We start from the raw sequence: 16,291 nt of genomic DNA on the forward strand, positions 1-16,291 counted from the left end.
ATTACTTCATACTTAACTGCAAAGAAAGACAACTAAACAAAATGCTTTATTTACAGATGTGAAATGGAAGTAGGAAGGGACATATTGGTCCAGGGGGGAAATGACCTGGAGTCTCCAGGAACTGATAAGCTTCCATGCTTAGAAATATAACAACTGGATAGCTGTATTAGTTCTGCACATCATAAGTAGTGTCAGCTTGAAAAGTTTATATAAAAATATTTTCACATTTTATCCTGCAACAAAATGCTCAGTTAACTTCATTTTAACATAGTCATACATATTAGAGGTCCTACTTTAAGCTACTATTCCACAAAGACCACGAATAAAACGGAACGCCTAGAATTGCTAACTTTTAAGATTCGTGAGGATTCTTGAGTTTTTGCTAATTTTCTGGTCTAACTTATGACCCCGCAAGATTCAGTTTGAACACGGTTGATAGATAAAGCTAATTCGTGAGATTTGGCTTAATTTGCCTGAATACTGTCAAGAATTCAGTGCGATTTACAAGAATCTATCAAGAAAACAGCACGAATGTTAGGAATCAGGACAGAATGCGATCAATTAATATGCCGAATGAGGTATGATTAAATTTGAAGTCGTTACTATTGATGATGTGTGGGATTTTTCATCAAGATATAAAAAGTGAAGTGGGACTAGCAGCAGTGAATGTTATTTGAATTATTGTTTCTCTTGAGTTAAAATGTAAAGTTAAAAATTAAAGTGCTTGGTTTTGGACATAAATAGCTTTTTTTGTTTGTTTGTTTTTTGTTTTTTTTAATGTTTTTCTATAAATTGTTTTCCTTATTTCTTTTTTTTTTCCAAGGGCAAGGGCTCCATGATGTTCTTCCCTATGTCAGGGCTGTAAATGGGACTTTAACCTTCACACAGGACTGCAGGCTCTCATTTGTGAGGCCAGAGCGATATTTTGGGATATTTGTGAAAATAGGCTTTTTACAAGAATACAGAGATAAAGCAGGGTCAGTAAAGTCTAATGCAGTAACAGTTTACAGTTTTACCGTCTTCCTCCTGTAGTTGGATATGGTAGAGTTGGAGGTTGATAGTATAAACAATAGACAATAGACAAACACGAGACTGCCTCAGGAGGAACGTCTTCACTTTAAAAAAAAAAGGTTGTTGATGTTCAGTAGGGATAAATCTAACTCATGGCATAACTTCTAACTTGTGTTCATTTGTTTTACCTGAGGTATTGGGAATGAAGCTCTGGAAGATTTTAAGGCCATAAATCCAGTGTGTACGTTTTATCTTTTATATCCAAAGAGCCATGTGGTTCCTGACCACCAGTTCCATGTTTCTCTGATTAAGCTGGAAGAGTGGATCAGGGAAGGCACTTGTGTTGCTCTAGAATTAATTTATTTCCTTCAATCTATTTATACAGATAATTTATTTCTACTTCTGTCAGGTGGAACTGTACACTGATCAGTTGTGTTTTAAAGAGCCATCCAAGCTTAACCACAGCTATCTGAACACATCTACATTTACACACCAACATCCCTTCTTCGTGAACAAGGTTATCAAAATAATTGGTCCTGCAAGTGAATTTTACTAATGGTGGGATGTAATGGAAATCTGCATTCAGGAAAACTTAATTCAGCCTTGCTGGAGGTTAGCAGTCTGGCGGTGCTGGCAGTGTAGACGCCCCGCCTCTTTATTGTTGCTTCTGTAAATATTGGATTGATAAAGCCCTTAGCCCGTCCCTCCCTTCTGATTCAACTCCTGCCAGTCCTGGCTGGGCTCAGTTATTCATTGGAATGCTGGAAACGTCAAATGAACTTCCCCCACTTGGTCATTTGGACATTGGTAAATAATTCCCTGCAATTAAGGTAAGTCTTTACATAATCAGCTTTCCTATGATTTCTGGCCTATTTTATGTTTATGACTTAGAAAAACATATGCATCTTTTTATTCAATAAAACACAATAACTAACAGACAAGCTTCAAATTAACCCAGCAAGAAACATGTTGGATTTTAGATGCTGAAGGGAAAAAAAATCCACATTTTCAAACTTCCAATCATTTACTGTAACGTTGCTCTGCTGGGAGGAAAACTAGCGCTAACTGGAAGCTGCTTTTACCAGAAACAACCTTACTGAGTATGAAACTTGTAACAAATAGTTCATCTGGTGATAAGAACAGATAATAATGATTAACATGGCCAACAACGGGATCCATTGTGGTTCATGGCTCAGTGTTGCCATATCAAACAGTAATGTCATGTAAAAACTCTGAATTGTACCACACTTCACCTTTTTTCAGACAAATAAAACAGAACAGAATTTCAGTTTGTGAAATGTGTTGTAAATTCATTTTCTCTTCAGATCTCCCAGACGCAGAGGTTCAGGAAGGATGAATAGCTCCTGTGTTGGCTGTCTGAAACATCTGGTGGTGTCTCTCCATTTCCTCTGCTGGGTAAGGTGGTGAGGGCTGCACACACTGCAGCTGTTTCACACCAGTTTAATGTAAATATCTGTTCATCTTGCAAATAACTAAGCCCTCATCAGATAATTACTCTGCACCAACTTGGAATGTTTTAACTGTTTAACTGGGTTTATAAAGGAGGCATTCAAATCAAGATTTCTTTCTTTTGGTTAACGTACAAAGAAACAGAACATCCCACCATCTGTTGTCTATACCCGCTGGTAGAGGTGGGCCACACCCTGAACAGGTCACCCATCAATCCATCCATCCATACATACATACATACGTGTATACCTGCTTCTTCCGTACAGGGTCACGGGGGAGCTGATGCCTGTCTCCAGTGATCTACGGGTGAGAGGCATGGTACACCCTGGACAGGTCACCAATTCATCACAGAGAAACGCAGACATTGGACAGATAACCATGCTCACACTATTAAGCAACCAATCAGCCTAACATGCATGTTTTTGAACTGTGGGGAAAAAGTCCCCAGGCAGAACCCACACTTGGAACATAGAAACTACACACAGAAAGGCCCTTCATGCCATGAGAAAACAGAGATAACAACACAACACAGCATGCTTCTACCTTACATAAAACACAGTAATATAAGTAGACATGGTCACATACATTATGTTCAAATAGAATCAGACAAACATACCTTCGTGCAGATTACTTTATGACCCTATCATACGATTGTAATAACAATGTACCCACTTTTTTAAACAAAGGGGGTGTGGGTGCACTTTAATCTGTAGGCAGCAATTATGTTGCACTGGAGCACAAATACATAAGGCAGTTCCACCATTATGGAAAGGGTACAGTGTACAATTGCATGCCTGTGGATCGGTATCTCACTGCTCAGGCCACATAATGTTTATATACAGGCAACAGAATTTAATAATTGACTCTGCTGGCTATATAGCCATTGTAGATCTCTAAGAACAGGTAGCATGTTTAGATTTCTGCATTTGAATCAGCTGCAGTCCATTTACAGTAGATATTAAAAGGCCAGTGGTGGTGCTGATCCAATAATCCAGCCTACTTGTGACAAATGCAATGCATTGCTTCTGTAGATTTTGACTTGAAACATTTTACTTTGTAGCATTCTTTACATGACAAAAAGTTAATATGGTTAAAATGACTTTTTAAAACATAGATTAAATTGACTAAGCAACTTCCTACAAACAGGAAGTTGGTAGGCATAGTGACATCAGATACTAAAATAAATGAAAATATGCTGTAATCCTAAATTTCCTAATTAAATCCTAAATTACGTACTATTAAATGTATATGAGATGCAGATAAATAGTAAAAAGTGATTTTATTTTACAGGTATGAAATGTTAAATAGAAAAAAAATAGTGATGGCATGAAATGGAGTTACAAACTGTCAAAATGAAGAATTGACTTGGACCCTGATTGAGAACACAGCTATTGCATTGCCTAAAGTATTTTCCGTTGTCCCACATTGTATATACCTTTTTAAATGCAAGTAAGGTACCTAATTTTCCATCATTATTAATCTATTAAGCATTAAGTTATGTGATTTACAGTATTGCCTGCCAGCATTTCATGAACATTTAAAAATACAATTTTCCAGATCAGTTTATCATAATAACACAACATAGCATGTTTATTTTCTTATCCTGGGACACATTTACCAGTTATGCATTAAATAAATGCCCACCTGCCTGACATTAATTATTTTTTCTAAAACCTTCACATCATAATTTAGTTTAGTCAAGGGACCAACTGTTTAGACTTTTACCTTCAGGGCAGCACTACAGAGTGCTAATGGCAAAAACCAGCCACCACACAGACAGTTTCTTCCCCCAGGCTGTCTCTCTGATGAACAGAATGAACACCTAACAGCCAGAGTATTCAGCTACTCTGCGGGAAACAAACAAGCACATTGCGCTGCCACAACCTGTCATGTATATGTTTATATATGTATGTGTATATATTTTATCTATCTATCTATCTATCTATCTATCTATCTATCTATCTATCTATCTATCTATCTATCTATCTATCTATCTATCTATCTATCTATCTATCTATCTATCTATCTATCTATCTATCTATCTATCTGTCTGTCTGTCTGTCTGTCTGTCTGTCTGTCTGTCTGTCTGTCTGTCTGTCTGTCTGTCTGTCTGTCTGTCTGTCTGTCTGTCTGTCTGTCTGTCTGTCTGTCTGTCTGTCTGTCTCAACCACCTAATTTATAATGAAAACTAGTTTCAAGTGGGTGTGTTTACACATATTTACATGTATACACACACGTATGCAGTAAATAATGAATGTATACGTAAATGTATAGGGGCACATACAAAAATAAATCTCAGTTTATTAATCAGAAGATCATGGAGGGGGCACTCGGGGATTGTTGGGTCAAGCTGTTGATGAAAAGCCAGATTTGGTCTACAAAATAATCTTTATTTAACTAGAAAATGATTTAGCAATCCATACTCAAGACAATTGGCTCTGATACTTTAAAATTAGCTGTGAAAAACACAGCTGCGTGTCTTGCTGGGGAGAAGTCCTATGACAAGCATCGAAGCTGAGTTTTGCTGTTCTTGACAAAACGCCATGACCAGGGACCTGTGCGCACACCGTGGATTGGATTGGGACATCCCAGGTTTATATTGTACTGCCCAATTGTAGTTCACATTGAGGCAGTGAAAGCATCAGGAGGCGAGATCCTCTGACTTTACAAGTCCTTCTCAAAAAATTAGCATATTGTGATGAAGTTCATTATTTTCCATAATGTAATGATGAAAATTTAACATTTATATATTTTAGATTCATTGCACACTAACTGAAATATTTCAGGTCTTTTATTGTCTTAATACGGATGATTTTGGCATACAGCTCATGAAAACCCAAAATTCCTATCTCTCAAAATTAGTATATCATTAAAAGGGTCTCTAAACGAGCTATGAACCTAATCATCTGAATCAACGAGTTAACTCTAAACACCTGCAAAAGATTCCTGAGGCCTTTAAAACTCCCAGCCTGGTTCATCACTCAAAACCCTAATCATGGGTAAGACTGCCGACCTGACTGCTGTCCAGAAGGCCACTATTGACACCCTCAAGCAAGAGGGTAAGACACAGAAAGAAATTTCTGAACGAATAGGCTGTTCCCAGAGTGCTATATCAAGGCACCTCAGTGGGAAGTCTGTGGGAAGGAAAAAGTGTGGCAGAAAACGCTGCACAACGAGAAGAGGTGACCGGACCCTGAGGAAGATTGTGGAGAAGGGCCGATTCCAGACCTTGGGGGACCTGCGGAACCAGTGGACTGAGTCTGGAGTAGAAACATCCAGAGCCACCGTGCACAGGCGTGTGCAGGAACAGGTGCCGCATTCCCCAGTCCTGGGCTACAGAGAAGCAGCACTGGACTGTTGCTCAGTGGTCCAAAGTACTTTTTTCGGATGAAAGCAAATTCTGCATGTCATTCGGAAATCAAGGTGCCAGAGTCTGGAGGAAGACTGGGGAGAAGGAAATGCCAAAATGCCAGAAGTCCAGTGTCAAGTACCCACAGTCAGTGATGGTCTGTGATGAGATCAAGATTTCATTTTTCAGCACGACCTGGCACCTGCTCACAGTGCCAAAACCACTGGTAAATGGTTTACTGACCATGGTATCACTGTGCTCAATTGGCCTGCCAACTCTCCTGACCTGAACCCCATAGAGAATCTGTGGGATATTGTGAAGAGAACATTGAGAGACTCAAGACCCAACACTCTGGATGAGCTAAAGGCCGCTATCAAAGCATCCTGGGCCTCCATAAAACCTCAGTGCCACAGGCTGATTGCCTCCATGCCACGCCGCATTGAAGCAGTCATTTCTGCAAAAGGATTCCCGACCAAGTATTGAGTGCATAACTGTACATGATTATTTGAAGGTTGACGTTTTTTGTATTAAAAACACTTTTCAATTATTGGTCGGATGAAATATGCTAATTTTGAGAGATAGGAATTTTAGGTTTTCATGAACTGTATCCCAAAATCATCCATATTAAGACAATAAAAGACCTGAAATATTTCAGTTAGTGTGCAATTAATCTAAAATACATGAATGTTAAATTTTCATCATTACATTATAGAAAATAATGAACTTTATCACAATATGCTAATTTTTTGAGAAGGACCTGTATATGTGAATTTTCTGTTCAGGAAGTAACAAGAAAAGGTCGTCTTTGTTGATGTTAATAAAGGGTGTGAAATAGATTCTGGCCAGTCTAACCCAGCTTAACTTCCAGCACATAAGCTGAGCATTTCCTTGTCTCTCTTGGCTGTCTTGGAGCTGTGTGGAGCCTTCGTGATGGCCTTTGGGGAATTCCAGATGATGAACTCCAGCTTCGCCTATCTCGTCACCACTTTCTGGCCCATCTACCCTGCCAACACGCTCGTAGTGACAGGTGCCATTGTTACCTGTGTATGTTACCTGGGAGTGCTGGGAGGCATGCGGGAGAACCGCTGCATGCTCATCACTGTGAGTGTGAAAAATTAATGGTATTCTTGCCTGATGTGTACTAAATTAGCTAAACATAAAATAATATGCTTGAAAATAATCCAACTTTATGTTTCCCAGTTTTATGTTCTGCTGTTCATCCTAATGCTGGTGGAGTTGGCCATGGCCTGTGTGTTCTTCGTCTACAACAAGGAGGTAGAAGAGTTTTGTACATGTATGCAGGAGGTCTGTTGATTACCGAACAGATATCTTATAAAATGAAGTGTACTGAAATATCCTGAAAAGCTACAACCTTGACCACAAGGTTTTTTTTGCTTTAAAACAAACGCTGTGATTTGTGAAGTTTACTACTTCAGCTTTAGTGATGATACCCCTTGATTGAATTTAATGCAAAAGGCTTTATTCAGATTAAATGTTTCATTGATCACCAAAGACCTATTGTCACCGTGCAGTTTTGGAAGTGGCTGAAATTGTGTTTTTGTTTTTCTCAAATTCACAGTTTTAGTGTTAGATGTTTTTGTCAGAAGTGTATGTGTTATATTGAAGTCAATAATAAACATTTAATACACGTGAGTGGCTTTTAGTGAGAAATACATAATCCATCCATCCAGGTTCTGTACCTGCTAATCCTTGCAAGCTCACTGGGGGCCTGGGGCCTATCTAGCGGTCATTCGGGGAGAGGCGGGGAACACCCTGGACAGTTCCCATCTCAGGTCAACACAGAGAAACATAAGACAAACAACTATGCTCACACACTCATATCGCAGCAACTAGGGGCAATTTAGAGAGACCCCTTGACCTAACAGTCCTCTTTTTGGACTGTAGGAGAAAACCACGCATGCATGGGGAAAACAAGAAGAAACAGATCAAATTTATGCAAAGTATCTTAGGCTTTCAATTGAATTCTGATCAGGGGAGTTTCCAGGCCATTGAACCAAGTTGTTCTTGGGGAATATGTTGATCCAATTCTTCTTTCCTGGCAGTTTTTAAAGAATTGTGAATGACACTGTTTACATGAGTGATCTTAGGATGCTTCACTGTCTGCATGACAAAGAACTCATGGTAGCATTAGCTTTTCTCAGGATATTTGTTTTTCCAGTTATCACAAAATGTTTTAAGGATACTTCACCTAGGAAGATGAAGATAACTTTTGCCCATTCCTCTGCAGTCTTATCCTTGTGCTTCCTGTAGAATGCTATACTATTTTTGGCTATCTGGTAGACTATCTACCGTCTGGTAGAGAAGTAGCTTCCTTACTGCCCTTTTCAACAGGAGGCCAGATTTCAAAAGCCTTTTTCTTACTGTGCAGAAACATTCATACCTGTCTGCTGCCACAACTAAGCAATTTCTGCACTGTCGCCAACTCAATTCCTAAGTTCAGTCCTCCTGGCACTTGCTGGACTTTCTTGATTACCCTAAAACTTTACAAGAGTTGAGTCTCTCTCCATGAAGTTCTAGGTGATGCAATAAATAGTTGATTTGGATCCAGTCTCACCAGCAGCACTATACTTGCCTGAGAAGCCCTTTACATGCAAAACAACAATGACAGTGTGGTTACCTTCGTGTCCTCGAACCATGGCTGACAAGAAAGTAAAGATTTTTAAGTACAACTCTCCTTAAAAGCAACCTTTCTGCTATTTGCCACCACTAAAACTGAAGCGGAAACCAGGACTGCTGTTGGCACATTTGTGCAGTCATATTATCAGCAAAGGTGAACCTGTGACAGATTCCAGCCAAAATCACTCTATCTCTGTCATTCACATTAGCAGACTCATTGTTTTAAAACAGGGGCTGATGTGCTTAAAATACATGTCTTTTTGTGTTAGCTATGGTGTCTACCACCAAAAAAAAATATCATGACATCATACCAAAATGGCCTCAAATGCAGGAAACTGCATGGCTAGGGCCATCATCTCTAAAGGAATATGCTACAGAGTTTTGTTGCCAAAACATAGCTTTGATTAATACTTGCAGAAGGCAAGAGGTGATTGTATCTGCTTGTGTACAGAGCCAAGGACTTGTGGAGCAGGATCTTATTAGAAGAAGGGCAGCAGAGAAGCCAATGCGGACCAAGATGAAAAGGCAGAAATTCAATCAATGATGGACAGTAGACAACAAGAGTAATGCTGGTTTCTGTGATGACAACATCTTCTGATGATGTGTGACATGTGGAAATCATATGTCTGTTAATCAACTATGAGTCCTGTGTGGTTCCAACAGTGAAGCAACCTGATATAATCCATGTCTCATTCAAGGGATCGGGGCTTCCTCAAGGGTCTGCCCAAAACCACGGCCATTAATGAAAAATGGGATGAAAGCATCTATCAAGAGAAACTTCAGATAACAATCTAGAAACAATTTGACCTATCTGTATTTTCCAAACTTTGGATTTGAGGCCAGCAGAGTTTCAATTGAGAACCCAAAGTCTGATCTTAAAAGGCAGGATGGTACACAGAAGGCAACAATGATCAACTTCACACCCTTATAAGACAGAATGGGACTCAAAAAGTCAAGATTTGGCCCACAGTTGATATCCAGCCAAACTGAAATGTCAAACTAAATCATAAACATTATGAAAAGTAGGGTCAACACTGTAAATATTTATACATAAATAGGATATATTTGTTAAGAAAATCATTTGAAGCTTAAAACATGTTTTAATTGTTTTTCATTAATGCAAAAACCTTTTGAAATCTCTGAAAAATTTAGTTAGCTGGAACAGATTGTGACTTGGTGACAGGATATTTCCTAAAGATACATTTAAAACTGTCTCTTGGCTGGTGTGTGAAGACACAACACTGCTAGCTGCTCTGATTCATTGGTGAGTGCAAAGAGTCCCAACAACCAACCTGATGAAACATTTATCTCAGAATAGTCTGGGACAAAAGCTGCTTCTCAGGAACTTCGACTCATTTAGCTCCAGTTTCCACCTGTGTTGTCCATACATTCCTTTGGGAATGGACCCTGGGTAGGTGTAACATTCCCAAATGACCATTGGGCTGAGCCGACCAGTCAAGAGTAGAATGCATGCCCTGGAAGGTTCATGTTTACCTATTTTACGTGTACATGTACTACTCTTTTTTTTTTTTTTTCTCTCTTGGTGTCAGTGGAAGACACACGCATTTTCTCTCCTTCCCTCCCTGCTGATCCCTGCTTCTGCTTTTGTCTGTATTTTTCTCAGAGCCTCGCTTTGCATATCCTCCAAACTTGTAAATTATGGATTTGGTCAGCTGGACTCTCAACAATTGGTCAAAAAATTTTTTTTCCTACGTGAAGACAGGGTAAAGGAGACCCTCTTGTCCAGACGGGACGTTCTTCTCTGGATACACTCACAGTGATGAGCATGCAGCGGTTCTCCCGCATGCCTCCCAGCACTCCCAGTGGAAGATTGTGTGCCTGACTACAATGTCGGTCGAGGACATAGAAAATGTGTACATATTTAGACTTTTAATAACAGGATTTCTACTTTTTGGAGTTGGTGGTTACCTGGCTTATCGAGTGATTTGCAAAATGTGGGCGGCTGTTCAAAGCGTTCCAAAGCTGCCTGCGATGTTAGATGGAGTCTGTAGAGCGATCAACACTCAGACTGACATGTTAAGAGAGCAGAATCGCAAGCTGGACACGATTCTTGAACAGAATCGCAGCCTGGCAGCGGTTGGACTCAGAGGTTAAAGGATATAATCCTGGAGAAGTTGTACGCTCGAGATCTGCGGAAAGTACCAGAAATTTGGCTATTTGGATTCGCAATTGAGACATACCAGTAAAACTCTTAAGGTAGTTGGAAATTCACAACTGCCTGAACCACAACATTTATTGTTGTTCTAAATCTGGCTTCCCAATGTGGCCTTGGCAACTTCTGTTAACTGGCTATCGACAAAATATCTCCTGGATGTTATATAAACACGACGCTCTTCCCCAGCACTCCCCTACCAGCTGTGTGCTGATAGGACTATGCGGCCGATTGATAAAATGTCCACCTCTCTTCTCAAGGACAATAGCGCTTCTATCAGTGTTGACAGTCTAATTCTTGCAAACACACTCAGACTTATACATTCACATCCTCAAGATTCCACCGTACACTTGTTGAATCTTTACTTATGTGTGTGTTGCTAACACCTGCTGAGGTTTTTTTGTACTGTTTCAGACTCTATTCTGCTAAGAATAGAGTCTGAAATATGAATTTTTTCCTCCTATCTTACTTTACCTAAATGTGTGATTTCATTACTTTTCATAGATTTTACCAGCGAAAACCAAACATTATTAGTAACTTGGACTTTAGCTGCTCTTACACCAATAACCCAGCTTTCTTAATTAGATGACTTAGTTCAACTTCAGCACCAGTAAAAGCAATACATTATTAGCACCTGAAAATGTGGATTAAAGCTGTTTTGTACCAGTGACCCAGCTTCACTATATATAGAATTTAGTGGAATGATGAGACTTCTTAGCACAAGATGCTTTCCCCTACATAGAGGACTTAATGATATAATTACCTCTTTAGAGAGATTGGTTTAGAACCAGCTCTTACCAGTAAAACCCAAAGGATTATTAATGTTATCTGTATCATTGTAATATTGACCAGAGATTTTTAGATTTCTCAGAAGGATTCATAGATTTTTAGATTTCTTAGCATTTGATTTGTTTTTCTGTGTTCTTTGTGATTGTATTGTAATTGTATGTACAGCGCTTTGAGTGTCTCGTTACTGAAAAGCGCTATATAAATAAACTTACCTTACCTTACCTTACCTTACCTTACCTTACCTTACCTTACCTTACCTTACATGTTTTACATGTTTAAGTAATTTGCCATGTGATTACTTTTTTATATTACAAAGTTTTTGTCAGACTGACAAGCCTGAACTCCTTTCAACATTGCTTCAGTTGTCTAATCGTGAAAACCGATATATGTAGCTGTCTACACTTTTCTAACATGCAACACCTGGTACTGACTGTGATATTTGCTTTTGTCTTGTGCAGATTGACACATACTTTGAAAAGGACCTGACCCACAGCTTAGAGATCTGTATGAAGTCCAGTTCAGAAAACAACAAAACCATTAAAGACGACTTGGATGCTGTCCAGTTCCTGGTAACTGATAAACATCTCATGTTAATAAACTATTTCAGATGCAAGTTTTTTAACGACACTTTTTAAAAATTCTTTTGTTTTCAAAATGTTTTAGCAAAACAAGGCTTTTCTTTTAACCTTTACATTAAATTGTCTCAGTGTATCTCTATAGCTTGTAAATTTTTATTAAAAAACCGAATTATTATACAGAAAATCTATCTAATTTATGTAGATGTATCTAATTTAAACCTAGACTTAAACTGGGCCTCCCATTATGTAAGAGAGCCCTAAACAACCTTTGGTGGGTGAAGGTGAAATAACTGTAATTTCATTTTGGAAAACCTTTGTTTGATGCCAGAATGTTGTATTTGCATTGTGTGTCTACAGCAAAGCTAACTAAATCATCATTACATGTAGAATGTGGTCTTTGGGTGCTTTGGTATGTAATATAGGATGATTGTCCATAAAAGGACTTTACAACTTAAAAGGTTACATTTATTGCTAATCAATAATATATTCTAATTGGATTAAAAGTTTTCTTTTAAATATTCTACCTCTTTATAAGAAAAGAAAAGTTCAGAAAATTGTCTCATGGCTGAAGTTTAATAAAAAAGGAGAATTATGGAAAATACAAGCAATGTTGCTTTAAAAATTGTCACACATGAAACTGCATAGCTAAAGTTATGGTAAACTGAAAGTCAATCCTCTGTCAATTTTAGTTAATAATCTATAAATGATCTGACTTTATCAGGTTCTAAAATTACTTAAATCTGATCTCAAGCGAACATAATCCTCTGACTTTATCTTCAGTAATAATGTCCCAGAAAATGAAGACAGAACGTTAAAAGCTCCCCATCGCGTTTGCAAAAAAATACCGCTAGATGTATACGACACAGGTAAAACTCGACAGCTTTAAAGGTTTGAAGTTCCTTTTTTGGACCATTTGTCTGCTACTACAACTCCCATCAGACATTGCAGCTGCTACCACAACCCCCAGCAGGCATTTCAGCTGATAGGAAGGGGCGTCGCAGCTCTGATGTCACAGTGGACTATATAACAAATATGAGACCTCACCTCTTTGCTTTTCATGCTGGAAACTGGGACTGGTTACCACGCAACTGAAGCACGCATCCTTCTGGAGAAGAAACTCACACGTGGGTTTTCATCAATTCTCCCCACCCTTCAGAAAACTCTACGAATTAAGCTTACAAGAATAGGAAGGCTTGTAAGTTTTACTTTACCGATCAAAGACGTAGATTTAACACATGACCAAAACCCACGGAGGTTTTTAAGGAGACGAAATCTTCCTCCTTGTTTTGTTCCAGTCGACTGCTGACGGTCCGTCATAATTCTTACCTTTGACAAAGGAGGCCAATTGAGGAAAGCCGGGCGTCTTTGACTTAGTTACGGATGCGTAACTACTCCCCCCTTCTCTCTCCCTTTTCTAAAGAAGATGGCAACAAGTAACCCGTTTTCTTTTATTTCTATTAGACATAGCTTGGGCAGGATTGAGTAGGGTTTTAGGGCGATTTAGAATCGCCACTTATAGTCCAATGTGTTCTAAGTTGTATATGCATGCCATGTTTTATTGAAACTTGGATTGCTGTTGGACTGTGAAAGCCACCGCGCTTTGACGCTGTACGTGTCTAACAGTGTCTTTGAACACCTGAGCGCAGACTCAGGTGAACTTAAAGTTGGACTGCTAGACCCTCATGGTGAAAACTCACTATTCCTTTGTCTTCACTCTTCGTGTTTTTCCACTGGTTGCTGCCGAAAAGATTTATGACCCTTTGTGTTTCACTGAGCTCCAACTTTGGGGGTTTTATGACTGTAGTCTGGTGGAGGCCCTTCCCAAAGGTTTGCTCAGTACCATATTTTCTCTTGTTTTGCCATAACTGCTGATTTGACTTCATACACACTCAATGTTGTTTTATCTTGTTTAGTTAGTTATTTTACCCCTTTTGTGTGGAACCTTTGGACGCTTTATTAGGTGAAGATCATTGAATCAGAATAGCGAGGTGTATCAGGGCGGTTGGTTGAATAAATATTTACGTAGATAAAGAGAAAGCGTTTGTGTTTATTTTGAGCAGGAGTGATTTGTCTGTCAAAATAAGGTCAAAGTTCCCCCACCTTCGGTGAGGCGGTTTATTAAAATGTGACATCTAGTAATAGTTATCAATTATTACTGATAATTTAATAATTGTAATTATCAAAGGCCTTGAGCCATAATTACAACACCAGAGGTCATCTCTGATTTCGGTTCGTAAGTAATGATTTTTGGTTAAGAAATTAATTTTTTTTCAAATTATGATTTTAAATTATAATCCTTGATAAATATTAATTAATCAGTAATCATAATTCTTACACCTTCTAACTTTGATTGGAAAACATGTTTTGTAGTTTATATGCAAAAGCTTCAAGATCCTTTTGCAAACAGTCAACTTGCTTCTGTCAGCATTAACATTTGTTTCTATTTTGCTAAAGTAAAAAGTATTTCCCCTCCAGTTTAAGTGCTGCGGAGTTCATGGTCCAGCTGACTGGATGGGGAATGCTCCACTCTCCTGCTGCAAAATGGACCCCTGCAACATTACCAACCAGCTCAACTGGGAAGAGGTGACTCTCTGTATATCATCACTGTATAATTGTACTTTTCAAACATACACCACAAATAATGTGTGGTATTTAATCTGAGTGGGCCCTGCTGTAGGTCATAGATAAATCTAAAGTGGCCAAATATGTCTTTATTACATCTTGCCTATAATAGTCACCAAATGTCATGCGTTCTGAAGGGTTAGGAGATACCAAGGAACTTTATAGCAACTTCAGAGTTTTGTTGAACATACATTTGAGAATTGGAGAATACCATCAGGATTCAAATTATATTTATTACAATTTGTTATTTGTGGTACAAATTTTTGAAGACAGTCAATTGCTGCAACAGAAAAATGGGCAAAATGGCAGTCAGAGGACCCTGTAGAAAACAAGCAGAACGGGCAAAATATGAGAGTAGTCAATGAAAAAAATCATTAGTATGATACAAAATACACCATGGCTTGCAAACGTTTTCATACTGTTTAATTTTTTTTTTTTACATTTTATCAGCAACAGAGATCTATTTCTAACAGTTGTGGGAGAATATGCTGACAGGATAATTATTAGTCGAGTAGTGAGAAGAAGATTCTTTGGTCAGATGAGACCAAAATCCAACCTATTTTCCTACATGTGAAACACGCTGTTGGCTGCATCATGCTGTGAGGTTGCCTTTTTTCCGTAGAGATAATTGAAGCTGGTCAGAGTTGTTGGAAAGATTGATCGATCTAAATACAGGTCCTTCTCAAAATATTAGCATATTGTGATAAAGTTCATTATTTTCCATAATGTCATGATGAAAATTTAACATTCATATATTTTAGATTCATTGCACACTAACTGAAATATTTCAGGTCTTTTATTGTCTTAATACGGATGATTTTGGCATACAGCTCATGAAAACCCAAAATTCCTATCTCACAAAATTAGTATATCATTAAAAGGGTCTCTAAACGAGCTATGAACCTAATCATCTGAATCAACGAGTTAACTCTAAACACCTGCAAAAGATTCCTGAGGCCTTTAAAACTCCCAGCCTGGTTCACCACTCAAAACCCCAATCATGGGTAAGACTGCCGACCTGACTGCTGTCCAGAAGGCCACTATTGACACCCTCAAGCAAGAGGGTAAGACACAGAAAGAAATTTCTGAACGAATAGGCTGTTCCCAGAGTGCTGTATCAAGGCACCTCAGTGGGAAGTCTGTGGGAAGGAAAAAGTGTGGCAGAAAACGCTGCACAACGAGAAGAGGTGACCGGACCCTGAGGAAGATTGTGGAGAAGGGCCGATTCCAGACCTTGGGGGACCTGCAGAAACAGTGGACTGAGTCTGGAGTAGAAACATCCAGAGCCACCGTGCACAGGCGTGTGCAGGAAATGGGCTACAGGTGCCGCATTCCCCAGGTCAAGCCACTTTTGAACCAGAAACAGCGGCAGAAGCGCTTGACCTGGGCTACAGAGAAACAGCACTGGACTGTTGCTCAGTGGTCCAAAGTACTTTTTTCGGATGAAAGCAAATTCTGCATGTCATTCGGAAATCAAGGTGCCAGAGTCTGGAGGAAGACTGGGGAGAAGGAAATGCCAAAATGCCAGAAGTCCAGTGTCAAGTACCCACAGTCAGTGATGGTCTGGGGTGCCGTGTCAGCTGCTGGTGTTGGTCCACTGTGTTTTATCAAGGGCAGGGTCAATGCAGCTAGCTATCAGGAGATTTTGGAGCACTTCATGCT

At 39.0% G+C, this 16,291-nt stretch overlaps 1 protein-coding gene across 2 annotated transcripts in view; it reads left to right on the forward strand.

Moving 5' to 3' along the window:
- The first annotated feature begins 1,714 nt into the window (after positions 1–1,714).
- The window catches only part of LOC124877392 (leukocyte surface antigen CD53-like), a 31,744-nt gene continuing 17,167 nt past the window's right edge, over positions 1,715–16,291 (forward strand). The window contains exons 1-6 of one of the 2 annotated variants that reach the window (XM_047380524.1): positions 1,715–1,841; positions 2,337–2,427; positions 6,743–6,931; positions 7,031–7,105; positions 11,888–11,998; positions 14,483–14,590. In XM_047380524.1, the coding sequence (XP_047236480.1) occupies positions 1,786–1,841; positions 2,337–2,427; positions 6,743–6,931; positions 7,031–7,105; positions 11,888–11,998; positions 14,483–14,590 (630 nt within the window). In that variant the 5' untranslated portion in view covers positions 1,715–1,785. The remainder of the gene's footprint in view (positions 1,842–2,336; positions 2,428–6,742; positions 6,932–7,030; positions 7,106–11,887; positions 11,999–14,482; positions 14,591–16,291) is intronic. The other variant, XM_047380525.1, reaches the window with a different exon arrangement.

This window comes from Girardinichthys multiradiatus, chromosome 12 (assembly GCF_021462225.1).
Source record: "Girardinichthys multiradiatus isolate DD_20200921_A chromosome 12, DD_fGirMul_XY1, whole genome shotgun sequence".
Lineage (NCBI taxonomy): Eukaryota > Metazoa > Chordata > Actinopteri > Cyprinodontiformes > Goodeidae > Girardinichthys > Girardinichthys multiradiatus.